At 46.9% G+C, this 25,502-nt stretch overlaps 1 protein-coding gene across 6 annotated transcripts in view; it reads left to right on the top strand.

Annotated features, from left to right (window-relative positions):
• Positions 1-25,502, top strand: part of THADA (THADA armadillo repeat containing) — a 330,983-nt gene that overhangs the window by 300,155 nt on the left and 5,326 nt on the right. For 5 of the 6 annotated variants that reach the window (XM_058684278.1, XM_058684279.1, XM_058684280.1 and 2 more), the window contains one exon: positions 23,122-23,291. The exons of the other annotated variant lie outside the window; for it this stretch is intronic. In XM_058684278.1, the coding sequence (XP_058540261.1) occupies positions 23,122-23,291 (170 nt within the window). The remainder of the gene's footprint in view (positions 1-23,121; positions 23,292-25,502) is intronic. 6 annotated transcript variants of the gene reach the window in all.

The following is a 25,502-nucleotide window of genomic DNA, read 5'->3' on the forward strand; positions in this document are numbered from 1 at the left end:
AGGGCTCGAACTCAAATATGAGATCATAACCTGAGCTCAAACCAAGAGTTGGATGCTTAACCGACTGAGCCACCCAGGCATCCTGAAGATTTTTTTTTTATCACCCTAGAACTTAGGTTTTGTTTTGGCTTTACTTGTTCCTTAGTGTTCTGCAAACTCACTCCACCTCAGAGCCTCCAGAATCTTCCAGAATCTTCAGGAGGCCGCACACCAGCCAAGTTACCCATAGTCCCAACATAAGCATGTGTAGAGTTACTCTTTTTAGTCTCTGTAACCCTTTGGAAGGGAGAGGAGCCAACAGCCTTAGCGGTAGTGGAGAAGGATAGCAGGAAATAAACAGCTTGAGGAGGATATAGAGCTCAAGGATTGAGATCTTCCAGTCACTGCTTCCTATCCTGCTAGCAAAACCTCTGTGCTGCTTCTCATTTCTAAAAGTGACCTTCAGCTTGATTTCTGCCCCCATCAGTGTAAATACTGGCCAATGGGGCTTTGGTCCAAAGAATGGTTTGACCTTCAGTGTAGTGTTGCCAGATTTAGCAAATAAATATTCAAATATATAAATTTGAATCTCACATGAACCACGAATAATATTTTCTGTGTAAGTATGCAATATTTGGGACACACTTATGCTAAAAAGTTATTCATTGTTTATCCAAAGTTCAAATTTAACTGGGTGTCCTCCGTTTAATCCAGCACTTCTAGTCCAGGGGGCTCCTGTGGCTCCCCCATTCCAAGAGGGGACATCTGAAAGTTGAAGGGTGAAGATCGGTAGGACTTGAAGTGCTAGTTACCCACAAGCCCCTCACACCCAGAGCCTCCCGAACCGCCCCGCCCATCACCCTGTTTGTGCCTACCCCCCCCCCATTTCCCCCTCCCACCACTCATGTGCTTCCCTACTTCTGAGTTTTGCCTCACTTCCTGCCTCTTGGCTTCCTCTCTTTTAGTCTGTGGCTTTCCCCTACCCTCACTTCTCCTTTTTCCTCGTTTTGCTCTCGCTGGCCCGTAACATGTAATTAAAGTTTACATATTTGAGTGTTGGTTATAATTACTAAATAAGGTTTTATGTTCCTTGCTGTAATTTAAACAGCAGAGGAATTTAACTTTTTGTGTGTGTTTCATTTTCCCTTTATTGATAGGTGGCCTTAAGTTCATTTTTAGCTGTGTGAATCATTGACCTTCGTTCACCTTGAGCTAGAAAAAAGGTCCCCCCCATTTCCAGAGTGAATTCATATGCATCTTCCTAAGATGGGTGCCAGCAGGGCACAGTGACAGTGGGAGAGATTGGAATGGGGGACAGAGGGGGGCCTGCTAAGTTGACACATTCAGGGGAGAAGGGGCTCAGAAGCCTCTTGTACTGGTAAAGCCTTGCCTTTGGCACTGGGCCCAGCTGCCCAGAGCAGAGTGCAGCTCTCTCCCCTTTGTGATTGATCACCTGACTCCTTCCCAACAGGAAGCCGCCTCTAAAAGACAGTGAAGAGCATGGTTTGCGGCTAATAACTAGGGCCCCAGTGTCCTTCTGCTTCCATTCTCTGCCTCTCCAAGGCAACTTTATTCTGGTTTCCTCCCACAAATGAATGGGGGTCGGGCAATTCTCTGAGCTCCCCCTGGATCAGAACCTATGTTTTCTAGTCGCTGCCCTGAGGGACTCCAATGCCTATGTTTCTCCTATCCTCTCCCTGCCTGCCCTTGTTTCTCCATCCCTGCTCTGCCCCCACCAGTGGAGGGACCATGACCCAGAAGGTGCCTTCCCATCTGGGAAGCAGAGCTTTGAATGGCAGTGCCATCTTGGAGAGAGAATAGTGATCTGGGAGTCAGGGAGTCGCCTCTATCCTGAACTAGTTGCTTCTACTCTCTTGGCCTCAGTTTTGTCATCTGTAAAATGGGAGTGCCCGTATGTCTTACAGAAAAGCTGTATGAAAATATGAATAAAAACAAGAGTCAAAAAGTGAACATAGTTCCATCCCCAATCCAAATGCTAAACGATATTTTTTGGTTTTTTGTTTTCCGAGGGTTTTGTTTGTTTGTTTGTTTGTTTTGTTTTTTATAGAGAGAGAGTGAACAGGGGAGGGTCAGAAAAAAGGAGAGAGAGAATCCCAAGCAGGCTCCATGCTTTCAGTGCAGAGCCTGACATGGGCTTGAACTCATGAACTGTGAGATCATGACCTGAGAAGAAATCAAGAGTCAGACACTTAACCGACTGAGCCTCCCAGGTGCCCCTAAATGATATTTTTTAATGTTGGAAAGCCAGAAACTTGCTGTCGGTGATAGAATCCTTCTCCTTCACCTGATTAGAAAACCTTGCCACTTTATTTTGAAGGTGTCTTTTATTCCTTCTGTCATGGACTCCTAAACATCTGGGTGTTCTTTCCTATCTCTCCTTCCAGGCAGGGGAAAATTTAAAAGAAGCTAAAGGAATAGATATGTCCCCCTTGACATTTCATCATATATTTCAGTAGAAAGGAGTTTGGCTCTTTGAAAAGTTTGACCTAACGGTTTAAGACTGAGTGACTGAGTGGAGGTGTCTCCTTCACTCTGCGGAGGAGACAGCTATGTGAGTTGGAGGTCAACCCTTGCCAAGTGGCGGCACAAAGAATTTTGGATCAGATCTCTCGACTTTGATGGGAATAAAATAACAAAGCCTCACCCGCCCGAAGCCCATGGCCTTTTGCTGAGCAAAGTCCTGTCAGCCGTCTAGTACGGGAGGCTTTATCCCAGCTGGAAACCCGGTAATGAGTGAGGCTGAAGAATCTGGGTTCCCGGAGTGTGTGGGAAACTGAATCGTAGAGGCCACAGCATTCCGACTCCGATCTTGGACAGATCCCGCGCATTCCCTTGGTTACAGCCATCTGGGGCTCCGAAAGGCACAGAGATTTAGCCAGGGCCTCATCTCCATTGTCGTGGGGCCCAAGCCCCGGTCACCTGGGAGTTCTGTTCACTCCTCACCTTCGAAGCTCGCTGCCCCTCAGCAGTGAGAAACAACGAGAATCTGCCACGCCCATGGAAATTCGGGTCAGGGAAAGTAGGCAGAAGCAGGATCAAAGCCACTTGTAACCCAAGAATTCCTCAGCAGTTTGAGTCCCTTAATAATTATGGTTTGGAGATTTGCCAGAAAGCAAAACCACTTAGCATGCCATATTTAACAATGAACAGTTTTCTGTGTTCATAATAGTCACTGTGCAGAGCAAATAGGCACCTTGAACAAAGGATAGGGTATTTATATGTGTATATAAAATAACCCGCACTCCCTTAAACCCTGAAGCATGTCTGCAGGGAAGAATGTGGCACTTCCTTCTGCACTGGTACCTGTTTTATGGGTAAGTGGGAGAAAGGCTACATACCCTGCCCCCACCACACTGCCTGCATTTAAAACAAACAAACAAACAAACAAACAAACAAAAAACCTTTGTTTAACCCAGAATTTTCCAAACTTATTTAATAGCCAAATCTTTTGTTTTAACCTCTGGTTGGTTTTGGAGTTTGGAGGTTTTTCCTTTTGTTTTGTTTTGTTTTGTTTTGTTTTAAATATCTATTCACATTCTAAAAAGATATCTAAAAATATCTATTTTAAATATCTATTCACATTTCCGTGCCCCAAGGAAAACTTTTTGGAAAATGATGGGCCAAGGAGGGTCGGAAGCAGAGATTTTAGACCAGTGGGAAGATGGGGAAAACAAGTCCCCAGCCCTGAGGGATGATGGGTATGATTGTTGGAACCCAGCTCTGCATATCAGTTTGGAGCACCCTACCCACCTTGGGCCCTGTTTCTCTGTGCCATTTTTTTTAATGTTTATTATTTTTGAGAGAGAGAGAGGGAGACACAGAATCTGAAGGAGGCTCCAGGCTCTGAGCTGTCAGCACAGAGCCCGACAGGGGGCTCGAACTCGCGAACCACAACATCATGACCTGAGCCGAAGTTGGACTCTTAACTGACTGAGCCACCCAGGCACCCCTCTCTGTGTCATTTTTTGTTCGTTTGGTTGTATATTTTAACATTTGTGATTGGGGGAAATTGTAGAAAAATGGCCACTTGGAGGAAAGTTCATTAGAACTGGACCTTAAAGGGTAGGTATGATTCCAATGAGGAAAGATGGGGGACATTCCAGAAAGACAGGGTGGCCAAGTATGAGGCCTGTTCAGAAGAGGAATAAATTAGTATAGTACAAGTGTGAAGTGAACAAGTAGGGTGAGGTAAGATGGGGCCAGGATGCAGTGGAGGACCTCTGGATCAAGCAGGACTGACACACGCACAAAGGTCACAGAGTCTGTCTGACCCAACCCACTTCGGCACAGAGGGGCATATTGGGTCACGTAAATGAGAATTCTGGAGCTAGTGCTGGCTTCACATGTGCCACAATTCAAGGGCTCAAACAGTATCCCAAGGACCTGGTTTCTCTCCCCTCTGTTCTTCAGTTCGTTCTGTTTTAAGGTAGGCTCTCACTGCCCTTGGAGTTACAAGATGGCTGCAGCAGCTTTGGCCTTTACATCATCATTTATTTTGAGGCCTGTGTCAATAAAGTTGCTTTACTCTTAAATACTTACTTATTTATTTATTTATTTGTTTGTTTATTTATTTTTAATGTTTGTTGATTTTTGAGAGAGAGAGAACGTGAATGGGGAAGGGGCAGAGAGAAAGGGAGACACAGAATCTGAAGCAGGCCCCAGGCTCTGAGACATCAGCACAGAGCCCAACGTGGGGCTTGAACCCACAAGCCGTGAGATCATGACCTGAGCCGAAGTCAGATGCTTAACCAACTGAGCCACCCAGGCTCCCCTTAAATGCTCTTTTAATGACTGCCATTGGGTTCCAGGCCCATCCCAGAATCAATCTCTGAGTCAGGGGCCATGATGCCCTGATTGGCTTAGACCTAGGGCAAGAGCCCATGCCTTGAGTGTGAAGTAAGGCTAGCCCCACCAAAACCACATAGACTAAAAGACATGGAGGGGCTGGCTCTAGGGGGAGAGTGGGGTACCGTTATCCAGAGAAGGTGAATGGAAGCTAGGCCACAGAAACAACAGATGTCCACTAAAACCTGGAGTACCAGGCCAAAGAATCTGGATATCATTTGCGGCAGAGAACCAGTAAAAATTTCTGAACGAATAGTGATCAGAACTATGCATTGAGATTAATTCAGCTACGGTTTAATAATTGCCATGTGCTTGGCACATGGTAGGGGCTCAATAAATACGTAATGAATGAGGGAGGTAAATGGGTGGATTGGGGGTAGGGAGAGAGAGAAACGCATTCTTAGGAGACCATTGTAATAGTTTTGGAGGGTAGCTGGCAAAGGAAGTAACGAAGACTCATCAAGAAAATCAAGAGGTTCCACTGTCATGAAACGCACATAAGGAAAACCTATCAAGAGGACAGGGTTGGTGAGCCATGCCAAACACTGTCAAAAGACCAGATCAAGGAGGAAAAGGACTGAGAAAATGTCAGAATGGAGAGTTGAAAAAGAAGGTCCAGTAGTAGGATGGTCAGAAGCCAACTTCAAGGAGTTCAGAAGTAGGAGGCCACCCTGTAATAACATCCATCTTCTCTTCCTCCCTGCTTCAAACTCAGAGAAAAAAAAGAACAAAAAACAAAAAAAACCCTTCACTTCCACACATTCTTCACGAAGCACCCGATGCCCTCCCCATGACCTTTATCCAGCCATGATGTCCATTTCTCCCGTGTGTCTTTAGGCTCTCCTCCCTCTCCAGGGCTATCTCTCATATAAATATTAACATTACTATCTTGTCCTAAGACAACATTTCTTAGACCCTGTTCTGCCTTAAGTTAATGTTTCAAAAAGAATCATTAGAGGAATCTTGAAGTTAGGGAGGACAGAAGTTTGAGCTTAGGTTCAATATCCTTTGCGGAAGACAAGATTATCTGTAAGAATGAGCGGTTAGGGAGTGGGATGCAGGGACAGGGAGAAGGTTGAAACAGTTCATTTAGAGGTTCAGTTAGGAGTCAAATGAATGAGGGGCATCTGGGTGGTTCAGGTGGTTAAGCATCCGACTCGATTTCAGCTCAGGTCATGATCTCATGGTTCATGAGTTCGAGTCCCACATAGGACTCCACACTAACAGTGCAGAGCCTGCTTGGAATTCTCTCTCTCTGCCCCTCCCTGTCTCTATTTCTCTGTCTCTCTCTCTCTCTCTCTAAAAAAAAATAAAATAAAATAAAATAAAAAAAAAAAATTTAAAAAATGAATGAAAGAATTGCCAGGGGCCAGTGGGAGGCCAGCTGAGATTAAATAGCTTGAATTATGGAGAGCCTAATCAGTGTCCCGCGTCTCTTCGGCTAGAATTGGCGCAGAGTAGAGTAGTGACCTGGTTTGAGCAGAGATGGTTATGGAGCACCGTTGAGACTGGCCGAAGGTCAACTTGACGTGGGGGTTGGGGGCTAGAAGAGCATCACAGACCAAGGGAGCCCAGAATATGTAAAGAAAGGCAAGTGACAGCCTCAGAGAGGAGACAGAGTCCAAGATGTGGTCAGAGATGTGTGAGGGGGTTGTCTCAGTGGAAGAAATAGAAGGTTAAACAGTTGTGTTGGGGATATTAGAAAGGCCACGTGGTGTGTGATACGTGGTTTAAATCCCATATCCTAACCTGTTTCTCCGCTTACCTTGTTTATAAAATGAGGCTCATAAAACCTTCAGAAGTTCGTTGTAATTAATACATATGAGGTACTTATGACAGTGCTCACACATAGTAAGTGCTCACTGAATGTTGGTGATGGTGATGTTCATTTAAAAGTGATGAAAAGACTTAGAACTTGAGGTCTTAAGATTGAAACCATTCTAAGGAATAACAAGCATTCAGATGCTGTCAGGCCTGTTGTGAGCAGAGGGAAATTGGAGGTGGAAAGCATTGGAATCGAGGAGGTTGCAGAATGGTGCACCCGAATACTGGCAGAGACATCTTTACAGGTGTGGAAGTCACCAGTGGGCTGGCAATGACTCCGCGTCACTGAGACAGGCCAGGTCTCTAGCTGAAGTTAACAAAAATGGGGATGCGGCTATAATGGGCTTCAAGGGAAGACACATTGTTGAGAGAGAAGGAGCGAGGGCTGTCTACAAGTGGTAGAAGGAGGGGCTCATCTGTCTGAGTCAGAGACTGAGGGAAAGAAGAAACAGCTTCTACTGGAAAGTGAGGAGTATTCTTCCAGGAGGAGGAAGAAACGGGCCAAGGTTGAAAAAAGTGGAGTAGTTGTTCATGGTAGAACAGATTTTGATTGAGAAGAGATGTTTTTCATAATAGCTTTTAAGAAAACTCATTCCCAAGCCTGGGGCAAGTCTGAAGAAGGCTTTCGCGTAAGGGAGGAAGTGGGAAGGAGGTTTGAGTAGATTCCTGGAAAAGCCAGTAGATGGGGGCTCTGTTCCCTCACCTTGATTGTAGGATATGCAGCATTAGACACGCTGGCTCAGGACTGGGTGCTGGTGCCAGGCATGCCCCAACCGGACACCCCCCCTGCTGGCCCACCCACCCCTTCTGCTCAGGGAGCACACTGTGACGTGTGCGTTTCCAGGGTTGGTGCCACTGGGCACAATGGTGGATAGAGGGACCGGGAGAGCTGGGATTGCAGCTTTTGCTTTCAGAGAGCAGATGGATGGGTTTAAAGGGAGAGAAACAGGACACCAGCGAGCTTCGTGACTGTGTTCTTTTCCAAAAGCACTGCTCAGTAATGTGATTGTATTCGGACATTTTTTTTTCATGACGTCAGGGAATAGCCTCCCTTAAAAGCTCTCATGAAAAAGCACAACTATAAAACAGACTCAGGCAATGAAATGGAAACCAGACAAGTGGGTCTGTGTAATTCGGGTAAAGAGATTTCTCCTTGCAGCTTTGTGATCCGATCTCTGCTCTCTGAATAAAACTCTATTTCACAAGATCCACTTACATATGAGCTTTACCTTGCAGGTGCTTTTAGACATAACATGTCTTGCTTTATTACCAAACGTGCAGGAAAGCACGGGTGCCCTCATCAGCGGCTATTCAGACCACCCTCCTAGGCTTGCCACCTTTCTCCAGTCCTCACAAGTCTTAAACCTCTCATCCTTGTATGATCCCAGCCCAGCAGCAGGAGGGAGGGCTAGTCCCGTGTGCGCCTCGTTTAACCCCCATGTGTACCTTTATCCACCCCTCACACCCCTGCTCAGGTTTAGTCTTGGGGAAGTGTGTCCTGGGGAGCATGACTCATTGAAGAGGGTCTTTCTTACCCACCCCCTTTTCTTAAACTCATAGAGGCGCAGAACTGAATCACCTGCCATCCTCTGTTTTTGGCACATTCTCTGGCTGCATCCCCAAGGAGCTCCTTTATTTTTTGTATTTTTCTTTTTTATGGAGGTGAAACACCTAACATAAAATTAACCATCTTAAAGTGTAAATGCAGTGGGATTTCGTACATTCATAATATTGTGCAACCATCACCACTATCTAGTCCCAGAGCATTTTCATCATGCTCCCTCGCCTCCCAAAAACGCCCATGTCCCTTAAGCAATCACTCCCTGTCCTCCCCTTTCCTCCCAGCCCCTGGCAACCACCAGTCGGCTTCCTGTCTCTGACTCTTCCTGTTCTGGGTATTTCATGTTTAAGGGTTCATCCATATTGTAGCATATATCAGTACTTCATTTTTTTTTATGCCTGAGTGCTAGTCTCTTGCATGGATGTCCCACATTTGTGCATCTAGTCACCCATTGATGGACATTTGAGTTGTTTCCACCTTTTGGCTACCGTGAGGAATGCCGCTATGAACATAGATATAAAGTTTTTATTTGAGTAGGTGGTTTCAGTTCTTCTGGGTATATACCTAGGAGTGGAATTGCTGCATAATATAGTAATTCTGTGTTTAACTTTGTGAGGAACTGGAGGTCCCTTCTTTTTTTTTTTTTTTTTAAGTAAGCTTTATGTTCAACGTGGGGCTTGAACTCACAACCCTAAGACCAAGAGTCACATGCTCCACCGACTAAGCTAGCCAGGAGCCCCTGGAAGTCCCTTCTTGATGGGCATTCTCCTGGGTCTGTTCTGTCAAGGAATAGCCCCTAAGACACATTGACCTCATCCTGCTAGATCTGGAAAGAAAGTGAAAGAGTAAGGCTGAGAAGCCAGGATCTCTCTGGAAGTGAGTAAGGTCACCAAAGAGATGCTGGAAATCAGAAGAAAAACAATCTGGGAAGAGATAGGATGCTAAAGGGATCTGGGGCCACAAGAAGACTGGACCAAGGCAGGGGAAGAATTTATCGAGAAAGGAACTCAGTTGTCCAGAATGAAGGAATGTGTAAACCTAAAACCCCCAAAGCTGTTATGGCCGCTCTACTGGTGATGGAGGAGTGATATAGGAAAGCTATAGACTCATTTGTCCCTCTAACGATGGGGCAGGGGATCCAGGCAGAAAGAGTCCTTCAGGCTGAGGAATTGGGAAACTCAGGCCTTGTGGAGCCACTGAGGGCTTTTATAAAAGGAGGCTTTAGAGGGATCGTCTTGACTACAGGGTGGAAGAGGATGGCTTGGAGGAGAGGAAGACAAAACTGGAAGCAAGGGGGCTGGTCAGAAGGTTACCAATGCTCTTAAAACACGATGGGTGAGGGTGGTCCTAGGAGAGGCAGTGAGGATGGGAGACTGACTGCCGTCGTCAGGTCCACTACCTGCACACAGAGGAGAGGGCTTCAGAAGGCCCCGGGGCTCCAGAGCACCGCACGCACTGCTGGAGATTCCCGTCGGGTTAAGAGGTGAGAGGTGAGTTCAGGGACAGGTTGTAGACGCATGCCAGACTGCTCCTTCTTGATGGAGGACTACAGTCAGAAATTCTAGCTAAATATGCATTTTTTCATCTGAATTATGCCAACATTGGTTAATTTTCATCAAGAAATTCTTTTCTGGTGTAACTCCCATCAACTTAGTTTCATTCCTTGATCAGTTTTCTACATGGAGCCGTTAAACCATTTCTGATGTTCTCCCTTATTTTCTTAAGTGTCAGCTCTGTTAAATTTAAGTGTAAATTTAACAATAAAGAGTTGATTTTTTTTTTGGTCAAATTTTAGTCAGTAAGAGTTTTACCACACCCGGGTTTAAATCTCATCAGTTCTATATTTTCTAATGTGTGTTTCCATCAACTTGCATTTTCCCCATTGTCATTGCTATTGCTATTATTTGCAGTTTTCAGTGTTACTAACAAAATGATTTCTTTGGTCAGTTGTTGTGGAATTTATCGTGTGCTATTTAACCATTGTTGGCTTAGTTGAGTGTTGATTATTTTTAGCAGTAACATTCATGGCAAGATCAAAACATCCTCAAGGTCAAAACCAATCTGCTTCTTCCCAGAATTCCTCTTCCTTCTAATCCTCCCTCCCACCCTTCCCATCAAAGACTGGTTCTGAAAGGAAAGAAATAGTGGACCCTTCTGGGCAATGGGCTCTGAAGCCTCAGAGCACCCAGCCACCCTTCCTAGCAGCTAATTTAATTATTTTTTTAAGTAGACTCCAAGCCCAGCATGGAGCCCAATGTGGGGCTTGAACTCACAACCCTGAGATCCAGACCTGAGCTGAGATCAAAAGTCAGATCCTCAACCGAGCCACCCAGGCACCTCCCTAGCAGCTAGTTTAAATCCAACCTGCAACAGTTTGATCTGTTCTCCTTTTTTTAGTTGGCTAAAAACACAAGTAACTCACTGCCCCGTATTCTCTGAATTGTTATCTCTTCCTTGGCTTGTTCTTGAAGAGAGGTTTTTCTGTGGTCTCTCCCTTCCCTTCCCTCACCCCAGCCTTCTCCAGCCTCAGCCACCCCGCTTCCATCAGCCCAGGGCCATGGCAACAGGTGCTTTCCGATGCCTCTAGAGGTGGGCAGTAATCCAAGGGAGGCTGGTGGGGAGTCCTGGCCACAGGGGTCTGGGAGTGAACTTAGTTTCAAGATCTAAAATTTCCAGAAACTTTGAGGGCTCAGTCAGTTAAGCGGCCAACTTCGGCTCAGGTCATGATCTCACAGCTCAAAGGCTTGTGAGTTCGAGCCCTGCATTGGGCTCTGTGATGACAGCTCAGAGCCTGGAGCCTGCTTCAGATTCTGTGTCTCCCTCTCTCTCTGCCCCTCCCCTGCTCATGGTCTCTCTGTCTCTCTCTCTCAAAAATAAACATCAAAAATAAATTAATATTTCCAGAAACTTTGAAATCACCAGTGCTTAACATTTTGAGCACTGCTTATGAATCTTAAAATCACTTTGTGACTTTAGGAATCATTTATACCTTGATGAACATGCTATATTACCAATGACTGTTTTTGTTCTGTTTAGAGCTGTAAAAGCCTGAGAGTGAGAGACCTTTCTGGATTCTGAATAAGGCTGGGAGATGGTAGTGGTAATGCCCTCAAGAGACAAAAATTATCTTCCTGAATTTTTCTGAGTTCAAATTTCTAGTCTTCAGTTACACTTCAGAACCATCTGTAGCCATTACCTTCCATAGCCCACGGGTGTGTTGGGGGAGCTGGGCAGACCCCCATCTTGTGCTCGGTACTGCATGCCCCATGCCTAGATTGGACATGTGTTCTGGGGAGCTCTGGCCTCTGGCTGGCACAGCGCCTTGTGCTCATGACAGCTTTTCTGAAATAAATCAGCCATTTGGTTTCTTTTTCTCTCCCACCTCAAGCCCTATTTGAATAAGCTGAAAGGGTTGAAGATAGGGAGTAGGGGACCAAGATAGGCAATATGGTGGGTGGAGAGTGGCTCTGAGGGTCAGAGAAGCTTAGGAAGAACTCAGAAGGAGCTAGTCAGTCTTCAGAGCTCAGGCTGAGAAGAAATTTCCTTTAACAAGTTCCAGTCGTGAAATAAACTAAAGAAAACTGGAATGACTTCAAGGAAAGGGAGAAGAGAAATAGTAGGACCCAGGCTGGTCCCTTAGGAATATGGAATGTGTCTGCAGAGCCCTTGAACTCTGCCCAGAGGAAGAGGAGGCTAATTGCAGAAGGAGAGCTCAAGTTGCCCAGTGCCACCTCCCTCCCCAGGACAGCGTCTCAGTCTGTAGGCATCCTCATTGTACTCGACCTCCTCACTGGCTCATCCAGCAGTGTCAGGGAGATGGGGAGAAGGACTCAGATTGCGCTTCCAGGAGTGCTTTGGGATGAGTGACCTAAGTGCAAGGTGCTTACCTTTCACGAAGAGGCGGAGGTGACTGAACACTTTGGGAGGCCCAGCAGAGTAAAATCACCAAGGAACAGGCAGAGCACAGGGGAAGTGCTGCTGGCAAGGGTCGCACCTTGCGCAAGGGCATCAAGCATGGGCCGGATGCTGTTGTCCAGAGCATCTCTGGGATGGACCTAACTCACTCCTCACCCTGTGACCCTGTCACACACCAGGGCTCCAGGGATAGGCCTTCATTAGCCTGCTCTCGAGCGGCCATGGACAAAGCTCACATGCACCTTACTCTTTCCCACTGACTTAGGAGGTAGCCGCAAGAAACAGGACAGTGAGGTGCACACAAAATTGGGTATAACTGGGTACCCTGAAAGGTTTAGATGGGGGGATGGTGCTCCCCTTCTCCCCAGACTGAATGCCCCCAGGAGAACCCAGCTTTTGTCACAGGCATTGTTGCCTGAGAGTGACGTTCGTTTCGATCCACTCCTCATTCTTTGGTGTGGTTGGAAGTGAACAATTGTAAGCATTTTTATAAGCTTTGAGCTGAGTGTACTATTAACCAGCTGTAATTTAATTTATCAACCCCTTTTCAGTGAAGTATGGCCCTCCTAAGGAAGAAATGCACACTTGTAATTCATATGAAATGCTTGTTTGTTTTTATTCATGTTGGCTGGATCCATTTTTAAAATTAGGGGAAAATATATATATATATTTACCCAGTGATTTGAGGTGGGCCCACATTTTTTAAATTATAGCTTTTTTAACTTTAAAAATACAGGTTTTTAAAAATACGTATCTTTTCTTTCAAATGAAAACCAAGGATTTGGTTTCATGATGGGTCAACCAGGAAAATGTTTGCACCAGGGTTATGACTGCATCTGTGGGGGTGTCAGCCTTTGGGAGCTAGGTCTGCAGGAACTTTGGGGGAACCCAGGCCATTTGTTCTGTATGAAAATGGCTAGAAAATTAAGAAAAAGCAAATTACTAATATTTGAAAGGTTCCCCCCCCCCAACTATTTTTAGAATTTCCAGTGGTGTTTTTATCCTTTCCCTTCAGACTTGGAAAATGTTTCCACCTCCAGACAGAAAGGGCTCTGTAATAAGCTATTCATCTCAAGTGGCTGCTTTTCACCTGTTACCACCTTTCTGCCCAGAGAGCTGATGAGGAGTGGGGGGAGCTAGGGATTGCCTTGCAGGGGGGTGGGGGTGGGGGAATGAGAGGAGATGAGCTCCTTCTCATGTGCCCCAAATAGAGACCCAGGCCCCTGTTTTCCTGATGAACATTGGAAAGTTCCATCCATCCACCTACCAGACTGTTTACGTGGAGAGACTTCATCAAAGGGACTATTTACAGTTGTGCAGGGTTGTGGGCAGAGCTAAGGCAGGGCTTCTCAACCTCAGTACTACTGACATTTGGGGGAGGCGGGAGGTATCATGTGCATCACAGGGTAGCTAGCAGCATCCCTGGCCTCCAGCCACCACCTCCTCTGACTTGACAACCAAAAATGTGTCAGACATTGACAGATGTCCCCTACAGGGCAACATCGTCTCTGCTTGTGGTTGAGAACCACTAGGTGAAGGGAAGCAGCAAGTGATGTTGAGGCACCCAGAGACTAGTATTACTGCCCCCACCACCCTGAAAGCAGACGGAATGGGGGTTCCTGAACCCAAGAAGAGCTAAACTGGGAGGGGCGCAGCCATGCCAGAACCTTGGCGACTCACAGGGGAGAGTGTGGGAAAGAAAAACCCGACTTCTCTCTCTTTCTCCCCTCCAAATTCTGTGTTCCCTTCCCATGGTATAAATCCTGCCAGAAGCCAGGTGGGTAGTACAGTCCATAAGGTCAGCCTCCTGGGGCACTGAGCGGGAAGCTGAAAGACAAAGAATGGATGGTGGGAGCAAAAATATGATTATATGAAATTAATCAGTCTACTCATCCCTCCATGTGTTCATTCAACATTTATAGTTGGCTTAGCAAAATGGTCAAGAATATAAGCTCTGGAGTCAGACAAGCCTGGGTTTGTATCTGGCCCTACCGCGAACCTGTGTGATCTTGAATGAGTGACTTCCTTAACGCTCAATAACCTCAAATGTAGAATGACAACAGTAATTCTGTCTACATGTGCCTGAGCCTTGCAGTGTTGGAGATTTCCCGGGGAAACACAAGTCCTAAGTAAATTGCTTAGTACATGACTCTAACCAAGTGCCAAGTGGATGGTATCTGCTGTGTGCCTAGTGTTGCTTTATGGATGATCGTGGGAAAAGCAAAGACATGGGGCTCAGCTACAGAATGCCCTCTTTCACCATCTGTCAGCATACTGAGTGCTGTGCACATATGAGCAGAGAAAGGTCACAGAGGGCTAGAAAAATCCAGACCACAGGACCTGAGTCAGGTCCCAAGGGAAGAGTAGGTCTGGCTAAGTCAGGATGAGGAAGCAGATCTATTAGACGGGGGATGATGAGGAAACCGAAGCCATGAGAGTTGGAGGGAGGGGGGAAGGCCCAGAGAGCCCCAGGGGCAGACTGGTGAGCAGACAGCTTTGGTAAATGGTCTTGGTCTATGAAGATGAGGGGCTGGATCTGGGCTAGCTGCCTTCCTCAGTACTCAGGTGTAGGAGTCAGAAACTCACATGCCTACAGGAGTGAGGTGGGAGGCAGCAGGGTCGTCCCAGACTGGATGCACTGATGCCTCCTGTAGAGCAGAGCCATTGCTGTGCTCCAGGCCTCTATTACCACATTAAAGTGCAGGCCTAGGACACCAGGTTCTAATTTTCTGAATTTTCAAATGATGCTAGCAACTCAGATTTTTTATGAGAAATCTCCTGACTTTTAAAAAACCATATAAGCCATACCAGACTTGTGTGGACACCAAACGGTTTATTTGCACCCCTGTCTAGAAGCTTCTGAGGGGCCCTTTGGGGCATTAGAACCTTTGAGCTCTGTTTGGTTGGGTTCTGCCTCCTTGTGTACTGTCTTCTAAACAATAGCTCTCAGGGCTTAAACAAACAAACAAACAAAAACCAAAAACGGGTGCTTGGGTGGCTCAGTCAGTTAAGCATCCCACCAGCTCAGGTCATGATCTCACAGTTCGTGGGTTCGAGCGTCTCATCGGGCTCTGTGCTGACAGCTCAGAGCCTGGAACCTGCTTCGGATTCTGTGTCTCCCTCTCTCTCTGCCCCTCCCCCACTCACACTCCGTGTCTCTCTCTCTCTCCAAAATAAATGAACAACAAAAAAAAAAAAAACAGAAAAAGAAGCAGGAGGAAGAGTACCCCTCCAGACTTAATAGCATGGCCAGGTTGGGAGTGTAAGGGAAGGGCTGGCTGTAGCCTAGGCACACAGACTTGGAACAGTGAGTGGGTGCACAGTAGTCTGTGCTGTATGCGCTCCTTGCACTTGCCCCAGTGCATGCTGGGGCTGGGGCTGGGGCTTCCCTTGAGAGCACTAACCAGCACATTTGGTTCTTCTTTGATGAAATTTTTTAAATATTCAGATAAAGAACAGAGGCTAATATCACAAATACCCATGTTCCCCCACCCAGACTTCCTGCTGGGTTCTTCAGAACTGGAGATGTCACCCCTTTTCTTTCCTTAGGACACGGACCTTCCTCTGGGCCATTTGTCTCGGGTAAGGGTCACTGGGGAGCTCTGTTTGGTGGTAAAGGCTGAGAAAATGACCTTTGGTATAGCCATGAAGTCCTTGTCACTGACTGCCACGCCAGGAAACCACCTCTGAGTGCTGGCTCTGCTGGCCCTGAAGAGCAGAGAGCCATGGGCTCTAGGGCCAAGGGTCAGGAGAGGCAAGGGACAGAGGGGCTCTGGCAGCCTCAGGAAGAACTGAATGGCAGAGTCAGCAGTTGAACCAAGCTTCAGTTCCACACTTGTTTCTCATGACTAATTAAAATCCAGGCTCTTGCTCTGCTGAGGGGAAGTAAAGAAGTGTATGGAGAAGACCAAAAATAGTGAAGTGGTCTGGAAACAGCCTCGTGCAACCTTAAAATATTTTCGCTCAGAAAAAAGAAGGCACAGTAATACTCCCTCACTCAAACACTGCCTTTGCCTCCCGGCATCTGCTCCAGCCTGTCTGGCCCTCCGGCTTCACCTCCACCTCCCCTGGCGGACACCCCTCCTCAGGGGTAGGCCTAATCTCCCTGCTCCTCCCTTTCGTCCCAGCCGTGCATGGCCCCTTACGCTTGGCCTGCCCAAGTTTCCCCTCCATGAAGCTCCCTCCTCCCACTCTCCACCTTTTTTTCCCTTTTCTAGTCTTTCATTCCTGCTACTAATGATATTGTCAATCCCATCATGATATGCCATCTTAGACTGTTTCATGACCCTTCGTATGTGTCCGCTCATCTCTGACTAAACTCTTCTGTCTCTGAGAGAAGGGACTGGGGTTTTCCTTGTGTTTCTCACAGTGCCCCCCACACAGCAGGTGACATTAAGTACTATGGGCAGAGAGAAGCTTGAATTGATGGGTGAATGGGTGGGTGGATGGACAGAGAGATGGTTGAATGGCAAGGTTGAGGGAGTTTGACAAATGCCCAAAACTGGGTTCTCCAGAGCTAGGGGCAGGGAACATCCAACCCATCTCCATTTACTCAGCATTTACTGTGCTGACTTGGGCTCTCTCAGGAAGGAGACCTGACCAGTGGCCTTAGTCTAGAGGGCATCTTCCCCATGACAGTTTAGAATCAGACTGTCTAATCCATGGTCTGAAGCAGTTTTCAAGGTTGGCATCTGGAACAAGTCAATGTTGGCATTTTCATTTTAATCAGTACGGTTGAAGAAGTCCTCGAAGCCTGGGACTTAATGTGGATCCAGTCCACTGTGTGAAGCCTGTGTCTTTAGCTGCTAGCCCCGAGATGGGCCTCATCACAGAGGTGGGAAACAAGATGGGCGGCGGGGCTGTGGGGCTCCCCATGCTCACCTCAAGAGCGTCAGCAAGTAAGGTCTCCCATTAGCCAGGTGCCTGCCTTGGCAGGAGAGCCCTGATGCGGCTGGGGCAGTAACAAGAGGAAGTCCCCACTGCAGCAGCCCTGAAGCCCTGTGTTTGCTCCCCTCCCCTACAACCAAGTTACCCATTCACAAGGGTGGAAGGCAAGGATTAACTAGTTCTAAATGCTGATTCGTTGGGTTTCCAACTCACTTCCAAATGACTGAATGCTTATCCCCCTTGTGTAGGCCTACCACAGACACGAATGTGTATCGGTACACCTCAGCCATTTGAAGAGGCTTATTTCACACTAGCCTTAGCTGTGTAGCCATTGGGAGCCAATGAATACTTCTCCCACACTGACTTCTTCCCTCCTCTGATTCCTGCAGCTCATGAGGTCCAGACCAGTCCATTGAGCACCTGATGTCTCATTGTTGCTTGAGTTTAAGCCTTCCCTTCCCTCTCAGACCACTACCTTCTTGAGGACAGGACTTGTCAGCTACTTGCCTTGCTTTTCCCATAGTGCTCAGCACGGTGCTGGCCACATAGCACACCCTCAGCACCTACGCCCTGACTGTCTGGTGAAGGGCCAGCTGCTCCAGGAAGCCTTCTCAGGTGCCCTCCCCGCCTGCTGAGCAACCACTCACCTCTGTAGAGTCCTCTAGCGCCCGAGGCCCGGGCCCTACAGGCAAGCATGAGGGCTTGAGGTATTTGTCCAGGCTCAAATATTCTGTGAGTTCTTTCAAGGCATGGACTGTGCTCAGCAGTTGGGACCAACTGTGCACACAGATTTTTTAAGACAACAATTTCACTGAGATACGCCATACACGTGCCACATGAGTCAACTGCAGAGAGGGTACCATGCACCGGTTTTAGCATATTCATGGAGTTGTGCAGCCATCACCACAGTCGAGTTCAGCCATTTTCATCACTCCAAAAGAAACCCGTGCCCTTAGCAGTCCCCCTTCATTCTCCCTGTAGCAGTTTCCGGGGGCTGTTGTAACAAATTACCATAAACTTGGTGACCTAAAACAACAGCAGTTTCTGGTTTCACAAGGCCAGAAGTCCAACATTAAGGTGTCAACAGGGCCACACTGGAGGCTCTGGGGAAGAATCTTGCTCTAGGGAATTCCTTGCCTCTTCCAGCTTCTGGAGGCTGTCAGCATACCTTGGCTGCATCACTCCAGTCTTCTAGCTTCACATCACCACCTCCTCTGTGTGTCTGCTATCTTTCTGCTCTCTCTTGTTAGGACCTTTGTGATGGCATTTAGGGTCCACCCAGATCATCAAAGATTATTTCCTTCATCTCAACACCATTAACTTAATCACATTTGCAAAGACCCTTTTTCCAAGTAAGGTAACATTCATGGGTTCCAGGGACTGGACATGAATATCTTTTGGGAAGCCAATTTTTGGCCTACCACACTGCCCATGCCCCCTGGCCCAAAATAATTCACATCCCACAAAATTTGCCAAATTAAAGTGTACAGGTGTGCCTGGGTGGCTCAGTCAGTTAAGCATCTGACTCTTGGTTTCGACTCAGGTCATGATCTTGTGGTTTTGTGGGTTCAAACCCCGCATCAGGCTCTGTGCTGACAGCATGGAGCCTGCTTGGGATTCTGTCTCTCTCCCTCTCTCTCTGCCCCTTCCCTGTTGCACCGTCTCTGTCTCTCTCAAAATAAAGAAACTTAAAAAAATGTTTTTAAATAACTGCACAGGTGTACACATTTTAGTATATTCACAAGACTGTGCAACCATCACCACTATTAAATTCCAGAACACTTTCATCAGCCCAAAAAAGAAACATTATTTCTATCAGCAATCATTCCTCAATCTCTCTAGTCTCCAACTTCTGGCAACCACCAATCCACCTTTTGTCTCTATGATTTGCCTGTTCTGGATATTTCACATAAGTGGAATTATATAATACACAGGCTTTTGTGTCTGGCTTCTTTCACTTAGCGTGTTTTCAAAGTTCCTCCGTGTTGTAGTATGCGTCACTACTTCATTCCTTTTTAAGGCTGAATAATCTTCCATTGTATGGATATACCACATTTTATTTATCCATTCATTGGTTGATGGACATTTTGACTGCTTCTGTGTATTGACTATTAGGAACATTCATGTACAAGTAGTTGTGTGGACATATGTGTTTTATCTCTCTTAGGTATATGCCTAGGAGTGAGCAAAACTTTGAGACTGTTTTCCAAAGTGGCTGCACCATTTTACATCCCCACCAGCAATGTCTGAGAGTTCCATCTTCTCCATAGCCTCACCAAAACTTATTACTTATTATCTGTCTTTTTTATTATAGTTCTCCAAGTGGTTGTGAAGTGGTATCTCACCATGGTTTTGATTTGCATTTTTCTGATGGTCGACGATGTTAAGCATCTCTTCCCGTAACTTATTGGTCATTTGTGTGTCTTCTCTGGAGAAATGTCTATTCAGATCCTTTGTATGTGTTTTCATTGGGTTATTTGTATTTTATTATTTCAGTTTTTTTAATATTTATTTATTTGGGGGGGCACGTGCATGCACACGCACACACGCGCACACACGCACACACACACACACACACACACACACACACACAAGCTGGGGAGGGCCAGAGAGAGAGAGAGAGAGAGAGAGAGAGAGAGAGAGAGAGAGAAGCCCAAGCAGGCTCTAAGCCTGGCTGGCCTGCATGGTCAGCTAAAAAGTTCTCTCCCCACTCTCCTGCCTCTCTTCACAAGGCATTTGGCCAGTAGAGATCTGGGTTGTTCTGGCTGAGGTGTCCTAGTCCAGGGCAAGGTAATAAAAGAGGAAACTTGGTGGGATGCATCTGGCCCCTCAAAGAGATTTAAATCCAACCAATTCTCCTCCTGCCCCCACCCAGCTTTTTCTCCCTTCCTTCTTCATCTTGCAGAGTCAGTATTTGGGCGGTTATAATTCTCTCTGGATTCACCTCTAGCCACATCGCACCAGCACTCCTTTATACCTCTGTCATGCCTGCCACTCTCCTGCCACTTCCTCAGCACGACTCATGACGAAATGGTGCAGGATGGGGGATATCTGTCCTGTTGGATAGGGCAGGTGCAGCAGTCTGGCCTTCCTGGTGGCATCTCTGGTCACTCTCGTGTGTTCTTTATGGAGCCAACCAGAGTGTTGCTGAGCTGCAGGCACAGATTTTGCTGGTGGACTGTGGCATTTCCAGTCCTTGCCATGAGGAGACCGAAAGGGGAGCAGGCCGTAAATCAGAAGGTAGATTTTTGTGAAAGGTTTCACATAAGCCCACCTGCTGCACAATACCTGCTGCTTTGATTGTCTTTTGAAATATGGCCCCCAGCTGGGAGCTTTTCTTTGTGAATCAGAGTGATAAAGCCAAGTCTGACTTCATCTCCGTGGGGTGCCGGGGGTGTTTCTCCACCGCCTCCCTGTGGGGTAGGGACAGCTTCTGCACTGAGGCCCACTTAGCTCACTGCCACCACAGCTAACTGTGCAAACTCGGATCCGTTACCCCGCTTCCATGAGCATAACTTCCTCATTTGTTAAATAAGGATGCCTCCCTCCTAGTGGTGGGAGCGGTAAGGATCTGATAGGCCAGTATTCATTATTATCAACGGTAACCCTAGTTAACCATCTAGTGAATGCTTGCTTTGTGGCAGTCCCTGTGTTATTAAATCAAGCGGCAGTAAAGGAAAAGATTTCATGATCTCCGGGGCCACACACTGGAATGTTCTGAACCTCTGCTCTATGTTTAATCCCATGCCGGTCTTCGTGCGTATTTTCAGTTCTTTGAGGTTTGAAGGATGCCAATTAATTGTACCGTCTCCCCATACAGATACTACACAGAGAGGTCAGGTAGAGATAAAAACAGATATTGTAGGGACGCCTGGATGGCTCAGTCGGTTAAGCGTCCCATTTCAGCTCAGGTCATGATCTCGCGGCTCGTGGGTTCGAGCCCCGCATCGGGCTCTGTGCTGAAGCTCAGAGCCTGGAGCTTTTTTCGGATTCTGTGTCTCCCTCTCTCTCTGCTCCTCCCAAGCTCACACTCTGTCTCTCTTTCTCAAAAATAAATAAACATTAAAAAAAAATTTTAATAATAAAAATAAAAAATAGAGATTGTATTGTAGGTAAAGGTTAGACCAACACATGGCCCAGACCTACAGCCAAAATGCACCTTTGCTCCCCACTTCCCTCCCATCCCCCTCCTCTTTTGCTGTTGCCCAAGTTAAATCCTGGTTCCAGGCTGCACAGGCAGCAGCCTAGGGAGCGGGGGCACTAAGGAGCAGTTGTCCCAGGGGATTGATTTGGGATGGTGACATCAGTCTTTTAGCTGCTTCCATGAGTGTAGGCTCTTCTGGGTGTGTTCCAGGTAGTACTGGCCCCGCTGCAGCCTCACCAACCCTGCTTATCTCACTGTGAAGACTTGCATGTCTAGAATGTTGGTGCTGTTTCCAAATCTGTGTTCCACAGGCACCATGAAACATTTTGCCCATTCCTATTCTTCATAGCCACTTACAGCTCTGTGACTATACAAAAGTGGATCATTCTGAGCCCAGGATCCCTCACCTGTGAAGTAGGGATGGCAATATCCAACCGATAGGATGTTGAAGGAATGGACAGAAGGTACTTGGTTAGGGCCTGGCACATAATAGGCCCTTGGGGGGCCATCCTGCTATGTCTGGTTCAGTACCCTGAGAACTCAAAGTTTTCAGTCCAGACTTGGAGGCTTCTCCCCGTGTGCTGAGCATGTCTCTTTGGGAGCCAGTGGTCAGGGCCAGGTCTATGTGCTGGAGTTGGAAATGTGGATTTGGGAAAAGATGAGGCCTCAACAGAAGTGGGTCCTCGGAAGACCAGCACTACTGCATGGATGGATCCAAAGAGGTTCATTTTGTGGTGGGATTTCAATCCCATGTTTCAGACCTCCTCCAGGTTGGGGGCGGGAGGGCTGGGGTCATTAGCGGAAGTGCCAACAACCCAGAGCCTCCCTTCAAATCCATATTTAGGACTGTCTAAGGCAAAATGATGAAGTAAGCAATGGTTCCCCCAAGGCACCTGCTTCCTCTTTCTGCACCCTAATCTACTCTTTCAGCGCCCTTTCCCGGCCAACTAGGAAGATGAGTGTCTGAAAATGAATTCAAAGAGGGCAGCAAAATGTGAGCCAAATCAGGCTCACCACCTTTTGTTGTACAGCTCGTAAACTACAAATGGTTTTTATGTTTTTAAATGGTTGGGGGAAAAAAAAACAAAAGAAGAATATTTTATGACATGTGAAAACCACATGACATTCAAATTTTACTGGAACATTAAAAGTTTACATATTGTCCATGGCTGCTTCCAGCAGAGTTGAGTAGTTGTGACAGAGACCTGAAGACCCCCAATGTCTGAAATATTTATTATCTGGCCTTTTAAGAAAAGGTTTGTTGGGGAGCCTGGGTGGCTCATTCGGTTAAGCGTCCAACTTCAGCTCAAGTCATGATCTCACAGTTTGTGGGTTTGAGCCCCACGTCGGGCTCTGTGCTGACAGCTCAGAGCCTGGAGCCTGCTTCGGATTCTGTGTCTCCCCCTCTCTCTGCCCCTCCCCTGCTCATGCTCTGTCTCTCTCTGTCTCAAAAAAAAAAAAAAAAAAAGCTAAAAAGAAAAAAAGAAAATGTTTGCTGATGCCCCGCCCTAAAATGTTAAGAGATTTATGTGTTATGTGGTCAGCAAGATTTGCTTTCAGAGGGACAGGCAAACCAACAGAATCCAGGCGTTGTGGCAGGCCTGCAGAGGAGACACTGGGTGGGGAGCTTTCCTGATTTCCTCCCAGTTACACTGGAGGGGCTGACAGGAGGTAAATGTCTAATCCTGCAGGCGGACTTGCTACTGACCACACTGGGCTAGGGGGCATGGAAATGGTGGGGTTCGGGCCTGTGGCTCACTCTAGCTGTGTAGACAGCAGGACTCAGAAATGGGTTGGTAATCTCTGAGGAGCCTATCCCACCAGCCTCCCCATAGGCTGGTGGTAGTGATTAACGCGAGGCCCTTCGTGTTTAGAGTCCTTCAGAGCCTCCGTGGGGTGGCCCTGAGCAGCACATTCATCGTTTGCTTCTCTCTTGCTTCCACAGAATTTGCCTTCTGCCAGGTGGATGCCTCAATCGCACTGACTCTGGCCCTGGCTGTGTTGTGTGACCTGCTCCAGCAGTGGGACAAGCTGGCGCCCGGACTCCCAGTCTTGCTGGGATGGCTGTTGGGAGAGGGGGAGGACTTCGTGGTCCATGTAGAAAGCACACATCAGGTAATCCTAGGGTCTCAGGGCAGTTGGCGGGGAGGGGGGGGGGAATGGTCAGAGTGTCAAACCCACTGAATGCAACACATTAGGCTTACTTGGGCATCAGGTGCCTGCTGAATGTGTGCTTCTGGATGCTTAGGTACGGATCAATTATGGCTTAGGAAACTGTCTGAATGACATGGCAGCCTGCTAGATCCGCTGGGGGCCCTGGAGATGCTGGGGCAGCTCTCATGCTGGCCTTTTGGGTTCCAATGGTAAGTCTTCAGATCACTAGGGGAGAGGACTTTGAAGGAGACTCCTTGGTTTCCGAAGCCAGTGAGTGTGCTCCCGCACTCTCCAGCTGTCTAACTAAAGCCAGTACCCATATCTGCTCCACACCCAGGACACCCCTTGATCGCCTGACCCCGGTGGCCAACGGGACTGGCATTCCTGAGCTCCACAGGAAGGTAACAGTTGGAAAGACAGTTCTTGGCAGTCCACCACGCCAGGGCAGTGCACAGACAGCAGACTGAAATGCAACCCGAGTCTTCATGGGAAAAAGGGCTGTTTACTTAGCCTGGAGCTTTAGCCGAAGGGACAGGCTCCAGGTTTCCCACACATCTAGAGACTAAGGAGGTGCTCCCAGGGAATATAAGCAGGAGGTGACACCCTTGCATGCCCCCTTGGCCTTGCTACAGCTCCATGAGACCTCCCAGAAAGGAGCTTGGAGCCCCAGTTTTTACAACGGTTGCCCAGGGGACACCTCTAGATCTCCTGGTCTGGAGGCCAGCAGGGATTACAGTTGCCACCGCACAGGACTATATATATTTGCATACTTTATTTTATTTTCTTTTAACATTTTGATTTATTTTTGAGAGATAGAGACAGAGCATGAGCAGGGAAGGAACAGAGAGAGAGGGAGACACAGAATCTGAAGCAGACTCCAAGCTCTGAGCGTTCAGCACAGAGCCTGATGTGGGGCTCGAACCCACCAACCATGAGATCATGACCTGAGCCAAAGTCAGACACTTAACCAACTGAGCCACCCAGGTGCCCCAATATTTGCTGACTTTAAAAGCTGCCACCAAAGGATCTGGCTTCCAATCAGCCTGAAAATAGGTACTGAATGATATTCCTCCCCTTGGAACAGGTCTTGCCATTTTGTCAGCAACAGGGGAATATTAAGAATAAATCAGGTGGTTTAGACAATCAGAAAGGTTGAAGAGACAACCAAGAACTAGGGCAAGGTTCAGTGAGAAGTTTCATCACGCATAAGACCACTCCTTCAAGACTGAGAAAGGTCGCTGCTTTGCCTAATACATAGAAGCAAAGACAGAGTCAAGCAAAATGAAGAAACAGAGAAATATGTTCCAAATGGAAGAATAAGACAAAACCTCAGAAAAAGACCTTAATGATATGGAGATAAGTCATCTACCTGATAAAGAATTCAATGTATTGGTCATAGAGGAGCCTGGGTGGCTCAGTTGGTTAAGCATCCTGTCTCACTCTTAATTTCGGCTCAGATCATGATTTCACCATTCATGAGAAAGAGCCCCATGTCAGGCTCTGCACTGAGTGTGGAGCTAGCTTGGGATTCTCTCTCTCCCTCTCTCTCTGTGCCCCTCCTTCGCTCGCATGCACACTCTCTCACTCTCTCTCTCAAAAATAAGTAAATAAACTTTAAAAAAAGAAGAAGAAAACTGGAAAAACTACAGATACGTGGCAATTAAAAACATGTTACTAACAACTATTGGGTCATAGAAGAAATCAAAGGAGAAATTAAAACACCTAGAAACAAATGAAAACAGAAATAGGACATACCAAAATCTGTGGGATGCAGAAAAAGTGGTTCTAAGAGGGAAGTTCAAGTGATAAATACCTATTATCAAGAAACAAGAAGAATCTCAAATAAACAACCTAACTTTATACCTCGAGGAACCAGAAAAAGAAGAACAAACAAAACCAAAATTAGGAGGAGAAAGGAAATAATAAAGATCAGAGTGGAAAAAAATTAAGTAGAGACTAAAAAGACAATGGAAAACATCAATGAAACTAAAAGCTGGTTCTTTCAAAAGATAAAGTAGAAAAATCTTTAGCTAGACTCACGAAGAAAAAGAGAGGGTTCAAATAAATAAAATCAGAAATGAAAGAGAAGAAGTTACAACTGATACCACAGAAATACAAAGGATCGTAAGAGACTACTCTGCCAACAAACTGGACAACTGAAAAAGAAGGGAT

The sequence above is a fragment of the Neofelis nebulosa genome, chromosome 9 (assembly GCF_028018385.1).
Source record: "Neofelis nebulosa isolate mNeoNeb1 chromosome 9, mNeoNeb1.pri, whole genome shotgun sequence".
In the NCBI taxonomy this organism is placed as follows: Eukaryota; Metazoa; Chordata; class Mammalia; order Carnivora; family Felidae; genus Neofelis; species Neofelis nebulosa.